Genomic DNA, 13,135 nt, shown 5'->3' with positions numbered 1-13,135 from the left:
TAGCAGTCCAACCAATCTTAAGTGGGCTACGGGTTGCGATTGATTAGCCCTTCAATCAAAATATGAATAACATTGACCTCTTAAAAAGACTATCAAACATTGATGAACACAACGTCAATACGTCAAAAATTCACATGTTCATAAATTGCACATACTTTAGTGGAATACTTACAAAATAACATAATAGGTAAGATACAAACAGTCAACACTCATAGGATTCATTAGAACAACATATATTACGTGATCATTTTTTTCATAAACTAGACAAGAAAGAAAAAATGAAAAATTAGACATAAATAGAAAAGTAAAAGAGGTCAAAAATTCATAGTTATAATAACTTTAATTGCCTAGTTACTGAAGATTCGACAGAATTAAACACTACTTAATATATATATATATATATATATATATATATATAATAAATGATTTTAAAATTCATGATCCACAGGCTAGCCTCTGAAGCTCGCGGGTTGAGCCTATGAGGCTGACTGGCCAAATGAAGTTGGACTAAAAAAACTCGTTCCTAAATGGACTGAAAAAATTTAATCCGACCCCACTTAATTCACAGATTGGATTGAGTCGGCCTCACGGCCAAGCCGCTCTAAGGTAGATACAATAGGCAAGAATACATTGATGGTGTAAAAGTTATGCGATAATTGTATATAAGTTAAATCTATATATCGGCTGGTCCATAGACAGATTATACGCGGAATAAGACAATAAACGACTCGCAAAGTGAGTACTCTTCAGCTTCTATATTTTATTTCCTCTATTATTTTATTACAAGCAGTTTACTACATCTGGAATGAAACACATTTATACAATTATACATATAAGTAATGTGCCGAACTACATTTCTGATACATCTGTGGTTGTGTGTAGTTGCTGATATATTAGCTGCATTCTCCACAGACTTCACAACAAAAACTAATACACTCGAAACAAGCAAGAGCTGCACAGAGCTGCGTGAACGTCACAGCACATCGATCATTAACCCGAGAGCAGAACTGTATGAAACACATGCAACAGCAAAAGTCGCAGAGTTTGCCACATAAGTTTGAAGCAGCTGCAAGTACCATTTCTGATGTTTCATGCAACTTAGGTTCTGCTGCTTCCACAGGAAGATTGTCTGCAGTCGCCTTCAAGTTACCAAAACCAACACCGAGTGCTCGAAGGTATATAATCTTCTTGACATTCAAGTGATCAGAGGCCTTCTGCATACCCATTGATTATCAATCAATACGAGAGCTTTTATTTTCATTAACAAATTCCACACGTAAGCTTAAAAGAATGCATTACTGTAGCTTAAGGAAATGCATTCTCGAAGTTCCACAAGCACAAGGATGCTAGTTTATATTTACACGTATATGTCCAGATATAACAACCTCATACAGCTCAAAATACTTATGAATCGATCAGACATAATTTAGTGCAATTATTGTACAATGTAGAGGCATTGCATACAAATACACAAATTTTACTTTTAGGAAGTGATGCATGCGAATCACAAATCACTAATCACAGAAGATAGATAGTGTTAAAACTTCGTAAGATGCTTTTCTCTAATTTAAAGACTATTGTAGTCAATGGAAATAGATCCTTTTAAAATCACACAGAGTTTTAGATTAAGCACACACAGTTAAACTAGTACATTGACCAGCCAAAGCATACCTCGTCTACTGCCTCTAATTTAGAGGTCTGCTTCTCCTTTTTATTTTCAACCAAAATCAAGTTGGTGTACTCTGAAGGCACACCTGTTAGCAAGCTCAATTTCGCAACCTAGAAGCAGAAATATAGTTTAAGTGAGCATAATTACCATAAAGAAAAATATAATCATGATATTCAATAGCAGAAGTAACATCAGTGCAAAGATGTTGCAGCATTAGGATCGACAGCACCAAAAGAATATAGAAATACACAAGAATTAATAAGGTCTGGCGTATAAAGAATATAAAATTCTTAATGTTGCACGGATTTGCAATCACGTGATTATTTGTGAATTTTCTTTATGCTGCACTATAATAATTAAGATTCATTAGAACAGACCATCTCCTCTAGTTGCTTGTTTCCGGAAAACCAGGCATTAGCGGTTATTGTTTCAATTTGTCTCCTTGCAAAAACCTGCATAAAGGGAACAAGCATAAGTTCAAATGGTGGAAGATTGCAGATTTCTACTTTTCCAGCAAGGTTCATGTAAGCATGCAGAGACCAAAAAAATACGAACGTGATTTCTGTTAGTTGATTAATACGGGGAATAAGAAAGCTAGATGGTTCATAGAATCAACCTGTTCTCATAGTAGAGAAAACGACAAGAACAGAATCCAGGAAAAGCTAGAGCACCACATACACAAATTACTTTGTCTTATGAATTTCTCCTCTTAATAAGTAACTCAAATGAAAATTTCAGCAAGGAATACAAGATGAAAGACTTTACTCTTTCCAGAGGTAAATCCTTTGCTTTTTGTACTTTGACATTGATCACAAAATTGCTCGAATCAGCCAATGTGCCGCAAACTTTAACAGAATCAGGACAGGTCCCAATGAATCTGCCAGAGACAATCAGTGGTCTTGAAGACAGCAGGTCTGGCAGATAACATGGATATAGCTGCAATAAGAACATTCATTAGAACTGTCAGATAAGCGGCTGAGGGAAATAAAATTAAGGGCACGTATTATACACTTTATATCATAACTATAACATGGGAAAAGAAAATTAATTTAGCAGTGTATTATATAGTGGAAAATTTATGATGCCATGATATTTGGAAGGCAACAATGGGGCAAACGTAGCTATTTACACTGCTTTGTACATCCTTTTCTCTCCTCGGATTATATAAAGAATCTGAAGGTGTATATACCTCAAATGAATCAAGATTTTCCAGAGCTTCAATTCTCAGGTCTGTGAGAATAACCGATGATGTGCCATTAAGTAGTCTTTCCAGCCGAGAACTGATTGAATCTGACCATGGAAATTGATGTGAAGAACTAAAATCATAACTCGCAATTCAAACTTCTGCCAATCTGATACTGTGTTAAATAGAAGCCAAACAATAATAACTTTTTGGGCTGTTGAAGATATGAAAGTAACCCCATTCGTAGTGGTTTCCATTTTAAAGTGTGTTATCCTAAATAGAAAAAGAAAACTCAAATGTAATTGAAGTCTACGTATGGTTTTTTTACAACAGCTCAGTAACTGTCAGGGAGTTTCTACAAGTAGTAGTTGAAACTCGGTAGAAAAATAAATTCTTTCAAGCTACATGCACTTGTGTCGTAGTAAACAGAAATAGTAAGATGAATTATTCTTGAATTAAGCGCACCTAAATCATATGCAGCATCGTAGTAACCTCTTCCGATTTGAGCAAGCATTTGTAAGAAGTAATGATTACAGAATAAACCTGAGAGGACATAACACATGAGGTGAGCACAAGAAAGGGGCATAAAAGACCCAACTGATGTATGAGTAAGTTCATGCAAATAGTATTGAGAATTGATATTGAAGCATGAAAGAGAAAGTCATTCAGAGATGTAAAATAAAAACAAACCCACCAATGCCAAAGGTTGATATTCGCGGAGCATTCAAGCCTCTCTTCATCAACCATCCCCTCAAGGCTTCGCAAATTTCTCTTTCATCTCCAACAGACCCATCAGTGATTAGAAAAACAAGAGGAATTGAATCACCATTTTTTGATAGCATCTCTATTGCCTGACTAGGAAGAATTTGCAAGGACGGAATATGAGACTTACGCAAATGTGCCAAAAAATGTGAAATCAACATAATGCTGCAATTTTTTATCAAGTTAATCAACATAATACTACATGTCTGGTGCAACTTAAAATTGGACAATTGACTTGGAAATAGAAGGAATAGAGCGGTCAAATAGTTAGAGCTAATCAACATAATGATGCATCATCCACATGAACTTATTATTCAAATTATTACACGTATCTTCTACATATAGTCAGAGGCCAAAATGACGGGAAAAAAATGTTTTGTCACTGAGTCTACATGGACCAAAATAGAAGTTCGACTTAATTGTGCTTTCCATGCTACTCTTCTCTGGAAAATAATCAGTGTCACACCAGTCCATAAAAGAGAAGGTGTGAGTTTGTCAAATGCTCGACAAGCCGCTACATTAGCGGCGCATAAACTATGAAAAGTCATATTTCTAACCTGGTTCAGAGGCAGGGAAATGTCGGTAGTTCCCTCAGCTACAAAATTTTGGTCAATCCACTGAATTGCTTTTCCAATTGACTCCTTCCCTGACGGAACCATGGACGATGAGAACACTAAGCTTTTTCCGTTGAAAGCTATGACGTTAAAAGTATCTGCTGGACTGAGTTTAGAGAGGGCAGCCAGTAGTGCAGACTTAACATTCTCAAGTGGCATCCCTTGCATGCTCGCACTTATATCAACAACATATACCACTTCCTTCCTGAAAACCTAAAAATCAACAAAAAGCGAGTGCATATGCCATCTAAGTACCCAAGAGATAAAAAAAAAGGATAAATAAATTCAAAAGCTGCATTCATATATTGACAATATGACATATTCAAAAGTAGCATGATTATAAGGTAGCTTAGATGTCCTATAGAGCATAGATTTCAAAAGCTGCATTCGTACAAGTTTCGCCTATTTTTCTGATTTTGCAGGCTTAACCTGGTTCGACTGGATCTTAGCTTAATATGTACTACAAAATCAAGAACAACACTAAGTTGAACATGTAGTCTAACAAACATAACATTTTTAGAATTCAAGGATCACAGGTCAAAATTACATTTTGATCAAAATCTAGATCACGTTCAAACCATTAAGTAACTTGCCAACAAACCTTCAACATATTGACAGTCGGTGGGTATAGATTGAAGCAAAACATTTCTCTCTGATCAAAATCAAGCATGGACAGAGAGTTCAGGAGCACATTCCCAAAGATCTCACTTGAATGAACCTGATGATAATGACGATTTGTGATGCACATCGAATAAACAATGAAGAAAGCCAAAAAGCGAGTCAAGTACCCCTTGTCATTGAACCAGAGGGCAAAGAAAGAAGTAAAAGGAAGCCAAAAGGTGAACCAAGGAGGTGGTATTACTTTGTAGGAGAAACTGAAGTCATCCATTGACCATGCCCGAACATCACTCTCGTATAAAAATCCTACACTGCCAACCAAACGTCTTGTTTCCTGGGAAAAAAAGCAAAGAGGGGTTTCAAAGTAAAAAAAAAAAAAGGGTTACCAATTGTTATATTAATGACTAAATAGGTTGAAAAATGTTTACCTTTAAAGGATGACTGGAACTTCCGCATAAAATCTCTTTCCCCATACCAGAGTTTACGTTCAACCGAATCCTCTCTTTTTTGCACAATAGTATTGTGATTGGATTGACATACCATGGGAAACTGAAAGGTATATTTAAGGAAAATTGACCATCTTGATACAGTATTTTCTGTGACCAACTGACTTTAATGGAGAGAATAGAACCTCCAGCAACCTTGAAATATCCAAAAGTAGACAAATATAGCCCCTTTCTTGTAACTCAACAGGAATGAAGAAGAGAGAGATAATCAATTTGGCAGTGTGAGATGGTAGTCACCTGAGGGACCTTTAATGTGTATATCCGGCGATTTAGTAAGAAGCCATCTTTAGCATTGGCTACTAAACCGGCATCTTTGGTATCATTTGATTCAATCAAAAGGGTGGAATACGATCTTGATGGTGTTTCAATTTCCACACCTAGAACTGAACCCTGTTAGACAAATGATTCTATTTTGAGAACTACCAAATGACAAACTTTGAATAAAGAAGAATCTACAATGCAATAGCAGCATCATATGCCATAGTTTTCTTTTTCTTTGACTCTTTCTCTCCATTGCTTCAATGCCTATAATTCAGAGTATGAAATCTTGTTGATAGGCCAGCTTAGTTCAGTACAAACACGATTCTGACCAAACGAGGAAATTACACATTCAGCCAATCACCAAGTTTACCTTATTTCATCAAGAAATCTCAGATAACTACAAGTCTACAACCATTAAAATCTTCCAACTGATGTGCCCATATCAAAAGAGAAAACGTGGAACATTGCTGTCAGTCTGCTTTTTGTTCCTTTTCTTTTGAGTACGAGTTAATGCAAATATACAATTGAAGAACCATTTTTGGTACAAACGGTAACATACCAAAGTAGGAAGTCATTCATAAAACAGAAAAAAGGAAAGACGGAAAAAACATAAGTACTACGTATATTCCTTAAATGCTCGTCTCTCAACAAAATTATTTTAGCATTTCATTTGGTTGACTAAATGAACTTTCACCTCACCTTGTATTCTTCCCGGATGTAATTTAAAGTTGTTTTCGACCATGATTATATCTGCAGGGAAACTCGTAGGTAGCAACACTATATTTTCAGTCATTTCAATTATAGAATCCGAAACTCAAATTCAAAAGTTCAAGTTTCACACGAACTCTTTATCACCTCCACCCCCCAAAGAAAAAGGAGAATTGACCCAAATAGCTGTCCGCGCAACTGAATAAACTAAATATAGCGGGCATATATAATATGTGTCTATTTTGTACGGCGATAAAAAAAAGTAAACATTAAATCGGACCGACTATTTCTACAAAAGAGTAAACTTGCAAATACAAAACCTGCTCTCCCATTGGTACAGCAATTCGACAATCGCAGTATCGGCTAGAAGCAATACAGTGGACGCGCCATGTACCGTTGACCGTTACAAAAGCAGTATCCATATAACAATCCACTTCCATTGCAATCCCCTGCATGTCAAGTGGAATCAACGCCGGCGGATCACAACGGCCGTGAACATACGGCTGATAGCTCGGAATATTAGGATTATCCACAATCGACGGGTCCTTAACGACGGCATAAACCATCGGTGCCGTCGGCAGGTTATTAGTAATCACCGATGACTTTCTCTCCATTACAAGTGGCTTCGGCGGTGTTTTACCGTAGTAAATTCGTTTAGTTAACTGAAGTCCCATTTCTACCGACGTTGCAAAATCACTCGCCATATTTTCCGGCGAGTGGAAAAACAGAGGGAAAAAAAACAGAATCAGATGAAGCAGCGAGAAAGTGTAGTGTAGTTGTGCATTAATGGAGATAGAGATATGTGGAAGATGAAAGATGAATTGAATCTTCTTATGAGGTCTCAGTTATGAATTGAATGAAAAAGTTGGAACAAATAATTATGGGCAAAGGAAAGAGGAGGGGTTGATTAAGACATATGGAATCCTTATGGTCAACTTTAAGACGACAAGTTAAGCATGTTCAATAATTACACATAAGTTAACGTTTGGCCTAAACTCCACATATTGTTAGCAAGTTATTTTTGGGGGGATAGTTTTGATAATTTTTTAAGAAAATATTTTATTATTTTATAAAATATAATTTATATTTGTAAATTTTAAAAATTATTTAAAATATTTAAAAATTTATATTATCATTTTATAATAAATATTTATTAAAAAATAATTTTATAACATAATTGATAATAATTAACAACAACAAAATAACAATATGGGCAAGAGAATACATTAATTGCATACTTAAACTTGTCACTGATTCAGTTGAAATTATAATCCATTAAAAATAAATTATTTTTTTCTCAATCTTGCCACTCAAATTATAATTCATATTTTTTCGGAGGAGATATATAAATATTAGTTGGAACAACTAAATGATGGATAATTTTTAAAATATATAAAACTTTTCAAATACTAAAACTTGACATAAATGCTAATTTTTTCTAGTATTTAAAAATTTAGAATATTGTCAAATTATATTACCAAACACCACTTTTCAAAAAAAAATCAAAAATATTTGCGACCAAACGAACATGTAGACGTAGCATATTATAATAGTAAGTTTATAGAAAATGGAAGCACATTTTCCGAAAAGTTATCCCGGTTTTCTTTCTTTGGTTTACTTGAAACTTGAGCTCGAGAGAAGGGAAGGGAAGGGAAGGGAAGGGAAAATGACATAGGCACTACCAAGGAAATTAAACTCTCATTAATAGGGATAAAAACTTACGTAAAAATTATCCCTATTTTAGTGTAATTATTTTTTTTCAAATCTTTAATTTATTTTACGTATCATATAAGATCATAACATTAAAAATATTCTTTATTTTTTTAATAGAAAGCCAAGATTTTATTTTTATAATGGGTTAGAAAAGTGTATATGAGAAGAAATTATATTTTCAAAAAATATTATGCGATAATTACTTATAAATAATTATTATGTAAAAAATATTTATGTTAAAGGATGATTTTATCTTTTAAATTTAATTTCATATTACTAATACGCATACTTTTAGTTCACATATTGTACTCGATAAATATCACTTAATATCGTCAATCAAAGTTGCATTAATTGGATGCTACAAACCAAATTCTGCATTTTTTTCATATGGAACTCTATACTAAAATTAAATATCCCGACAACCAAACGACTAATGTGTAAAATATTCCAAAAGATCTTTAAGAAATTAAAAATTGTTTTGGGCGACTTACAATTACAAGAAAAGGACAAGCATTTTTTATTTTTTTGTTTGAATGGATAAACTACTAAGAGAAGACTTTGTACATGTGATTAACATTAAGCATATTCCTCGTGTCAAATAAAGAGAATAGTAAGATCTAGACAACTCCATTAATAATGTCTCATAATAATTGGTGACACTTTTTCACCTACTGGCCACAGTAACAAATTGTGCAGCTTCTGATACCACGCTGGTAAGTTGGTAAGTGGTGAATATAAATTATCTGTCGGGATAAATTATTAAATATTATTTCTTCTGTTTTATTTTAGTTATCAGATATATTAAAAATATTTGTCCCAAATTAGTTGTTAATTTAAACAATAAAGAAATAGTTAGTCACTTTTTTTCAACTCTATTCTTAGTAATTAAGTCATTTTGAAATGTGAAAAAGTTATAACTACAACTCTACTCTATTACTACAATTTTCGAAAAAGTCATTTTAAAGTTATAAGAGTACTTCTTGTTAAATTTTTGGTGTTATTTGTCTATCATTCAATACAAAACACATCAATCCATGATATTTAATGTATAAATTTAATAATCCATTAATAGAGACTGATTCCTATAATGATTGAAGAACATTTATAGTAAGGTTATATTAGTCAAATTGTGAAAACAAAAAGAAAGATAGAAGAAGAAATACAAGAGAAGGAACAATTGGCAACTAAAGGATATATTAAATCCTAAAACCTCTAATTACAAATCCAAATCAAGATAAATAGATTGACACAAGAAAAAGAAATCAAAAGCAGCCTAAAGGTATATTAAACCTAAAGGCTTGAATCGATTAATCCAAATTAAGCACCGAATCTTTTACGATGACCTCGAGGGAAATGAATTTACTTCGCAACCAACGTTTTTAAGCAATGATCAATCCAAGCTTATACCAAGCTCTCAACACTCATAAAAAATTTCACAATATCAATATTCAAAATAGTCTAAGAAAATAAGGATTTAAGCTAGCTATTTATAATCTTGGGCATTTATTATAAAAAGATCCAAAAATGGCCTGAAATGTGCAAGCGGGTGGGCTGAATTATCCTCACCATTCGAGTTCGGTGAGTCGTTGAATCCTCCCATCCTCGCCAATCTAATGTATAATTTAGATGTATTTTTGATACGTATCTCAAAATAAAAGCTACATCTCTATTTTAATTTATTTGTCCTACTTTACATTTTAGTTGTTTGTCCTATTTTTATATGTATTTTTATCGTTTGTGTTAGATATATACTTATATTTTTAGAAAAATATTTTTTTCTAATTATCTACCAAATATAACAGAACTAAAATTTTTATTTTAAGAAAAGTCTTGCGGGAAGTAAAAAATACTTTTCTAAAATTATATCTATATATCTAACAAAAAAATGAGAAAAAAATTGAAAGCGGAGGGTTAGGTGGGGTGGTGTAGAATTTTTCTTTAAAAAAAAATATCTAAATTATTATTTGAAGGGGAGGCCGGGGGGAGATGAAGTAAGAATTTTTTAAGTAAATTTTATAAAAAAAATTAAATAAATAGAAATAAAACTATAAAATTGGGGTGGGGTGGGGGTATGGCGAGAGAAAGTGGTGGAATGAAATAAGGAAAATATTTTATATTTTATTTTATAATTTTTTTGGACGGGAGAAAGTATACTTTAATCTTTAATTTTAACTAATTTTAATAATTTATTTAATTTTTATTAAGGTGGAATGTTTTCTTTATGTGTAGTGTGATGTGATAATTTTTTTTAAATGAAAGGGAGAGTGTAGTGCACACAGAACGATGAGAGTGAAATAAAAGAGAGAGAAGTGTTTCTCAAACTAATAAGTGATAGTTTATATATGAAACTCACACTCCTAATAGTTTAGATATAAAACTCAAAAAATAAATAGTTTAAGTGTATTTTTGACACTTATCTCAATAGTATATAAAGTTTTCTGTCTTTTCGTGGCTTGTTTCATAATTCTTGTCTTTTCATGGCAATATAACGCTCGAGTATGATTATTATTGAGAAATACTTTCTCAGTTTTAATTTATTTATTTTTTAGTAATTATTTAATTTTAACTTTACATATGATATATTTAAGATTGAGAAATCATAGTAGCGCAGTTATTTGACTATCTGAACTCCACCTTATTAGTGAGGATTTGATAAATTCTATCTATCTTTAATTTCAGACTATTAAATTTAAATATTTTTTTCATTTTTTTAAAAATCTCATGTCAAATCAAAATCACATAAATAAATTGAAATAAAGAAAGTAATTTTACAATGATATATAAGTATAATAAAATTTGTTATGGATAAAATTCCTTTACAATAAAATATATAATACGAAAAATCAATATTTTACTTTAAAAATATAATCTTGATTACTATTCTGCAATATTAATAGAGAAAACTCTCACTATATTAAAAGTTGAAGAGGTGTTGAAGAAGAAGATGCATGGAGAAATAAATATTAGTGGGGACGAGACAGTAGGATCGATTGGGACTTTTGCCTATGACTAAAAATAGGATCTTGTGGGACTAACCCTATCACTAACGTTTGTCTTTCAGTAATCTAATTAATAAAGAAAGTATAGGCCGTTGGATGTAAAGAATAATCGACGGTGAAATTCAATTGTCTTACTCGAGAAAACGAAACCGATAACAATCAAAATTTTCTATCGATGGGCGGAAAGCAAAAAATGTGTTAAATGTGAAACAAGAAAAGTTGAGTAGCATGGTTAAGGGCGACTGAATTGGTGTAAGCATTTAATTAGTGATGTATTTTTCATAAAAAAAAAAAAGTGTGTTTGATTTTTTTCTATTAATGTATAAAGCAGCACTGTGAATTTCCCAAAAAAAGGATTGGCAAAAGTGGTGGGACCCAGAGGTGGTATCATTTGGTTGATTAATAGGAGTGGTAGTAGTTGAAAATTGAAATCATGATGATTTCAGCGTGGCAAAAATTTTAATTCGATACAGTAGTAATCAAAATTATTGGAGTGGGGGGGACCAGTAATGTATTTATTTGTTTACTATTATATAAAATTAAGCATAACGTATGTCGAGGGAGAACCACTAATCTTCAACAAGGGTGGGTATAATTGGACCAACGAAATTAATTGTTTGTCCTATATATTTATGTGATCATCAATCAATTTATATATGTTCAATCATATAAATCCTAGGATGACCTTAGATGTTTGATCAAGCGCCACCCTATCATGTAAGAGTCCGTTTGGATTGACTTACTTAAAGTCCCTTTTTAGCTTTTAGACGTGTTTGTTTAATGTTAATTTTAAGTCATAAAATTCTTAAAGTCAGTCAAAAATGAAAAATTAGGATTCCTAACTTTTTTTTCTAAGTGCTTAAAGTCATTTTCTTTGACCATGGAAATTACTTTTATATTCTTTATATTTTAACTAAATTTCCAAACTATCCTTTTTATTCTTTTAATCCTAAAATTTACATCATTTTCCTCATTTAAGCACTTTTATCCAAACACTCGATCGTTTATTTATAAAAATAACTTTCAGCACTTCATACATAAAAGTTACTTTTTTTAAGCCCATCCAAAAGGGCTCTAACTCGTTTTTAGCATTTTGTTTGAACGGAATACTTATAGAGAGATTTTGTTTGTAAAAATTTTGATATCATAAATTTTAGTATTTCGTTGTTAATAAATAATTAAATTAAGGAGTATAACATATTTGTCAACTAGTCATGACGCAAAGAAAACCAAAGGGGCCTGAAACGGAAGACATCAAGGGCTCAACATTTGATATTCGAGTCACCAATGACTCGAAACTATGTCCAAAATTAACCCAACTGTGCATATTGGCCTGAAAAATATCACACCCAATTAATGAAAAAGAGCCACGAGAGCTTACAAAGATAGTATTCTCTCATCTTTGTCTTAATTTGACTAATCACAGAGTTTAAGAAATGAAGACTTTGAATTTTCTGGTATTAAATCAAAAATATGTATAGTTCTTTAAATTTTAGTAGGAATTACACAAATTTTATAGGGGTCATTTGGTTTGGATACAAGTTAAGCTGGGATAAGTTATTTTAGCCTTTATAACCAAACAAGAAATTAAAGGACACTTAAAAATTATTCCGGAACTAATTCCTCTTATCCATCACGCCAAAAGATCCCATAGTGTTGGGAGTTATTTATCTCCTATCCCTACTCTTTTTTAATTTAAGAAAATCTCTTAAATTTGATGAAATTCGAATACATCCCAAAAACACCCAGATACATCGCTTCTCGATTCCAGATATATCCTCAACTTTTCGATACATCACGTCTCTGTTTCGAATACATCACTCAATATCCTGATACATCATGTATGTCTCGATACACACGTAAAGTGATGCATCCGACCGATACACTGCATAAAATGATGTATCCTATGTCCCGATACATCTCGTAAAGTGATGTATCCGACCGATATATCAGTAAAGCGATATATCTGATAATGGGAGAGAGTAGAGATTTTTGAAAAAAATTTCAAAATGATATGGAATTTTAGAGAATATCGTAAAATAAGTTGTGTATTTAAATATTTTTTTCTTAAATTTTATGGTCTTAAAGTTTCCATATAGAAT

The 13,135-nt window shown here is 32.3% G+C and overlaps 1 protein-coding gene across 1 annotated transcript; it reads right to left on the bottom strand.

Annotated features, from left to right (window-relative positions):
- Positions 1-736: 736 nt before the first annotated feature.
- LOC129894151 (uncharacterized) lies at positions 737-7,207 on the bottom strand. The gene is made up of 13 exons (XM_055969693.1): positions 6,642-7,207; positions 5,590-5,742; positions 5,275-5,487; positions 5,091-5,180; positions 4,830-4,946; positions 4,172-4,441; positions 3,547-3,703; positions 3,318-3,395; positions 2,859-2,959; positions 2,435-2,605; positions 2,047-2,121; positions 1,672-1,779; positions 737-1,214 (listed from the first exon to the last, which is right to left on the bottom strand). The coding sequence occupies exons 1-13, from the start codon at positions 7,023-7,025 to the stop codon at positions 894-896; spliced, it is 2,238 nt and encodes a 745-aa protein (XP_055825668.1). The 5' UTR covers positions 7,026-7,207; the 3' UTR covers positions 737-893.
- Positions 7,208-13,135: the final 5,928 nt, after the last annotated feature.

This window comes from Solanum dulcamara, chromosome 7 (assembly GCF_947179165.1).
Source record: "Solanum dulcamara chromosome 7, daSolDulc1.2, whole genome shotgun sequence".
Lineage (NCBI taxonomy): Eukaryota > Viridiplantae > Streptophyta > Magnoliopsida > Solanales > Solanaceae > Solanum > Solanum dulcamara.
Note: the sequence above shows the minus strand (reverse complement) of the source record. Positions and strands in the feature narration are given on the sequence as shown.

Bases quoted from the DNA above. Each gene is read 5' to 3' on its own strand.
- LOC129894151 (XM_055969693.1), bottom strand. From the start codon at position 7,025: ATGGCGAGTGATTTTGCAACGTCGGTAGAAATGGGACTTCAGTTAACT. The intron at 2,122-2,434 runs GTAAAGTCTTTC...CCCTTTATGCAG, and splicing joins AGGATTTACCTCTGGAAAGA to GTTTTTGCAAGGAGACAAAT. The intron at 1,780-2,046 runs GTCTGTTCTAAT...TTCTGCTTCTAG, and splicing joins ACAAGCAACTAGAGGAGATG to GTTGCGAAATTGAGCTTGCT.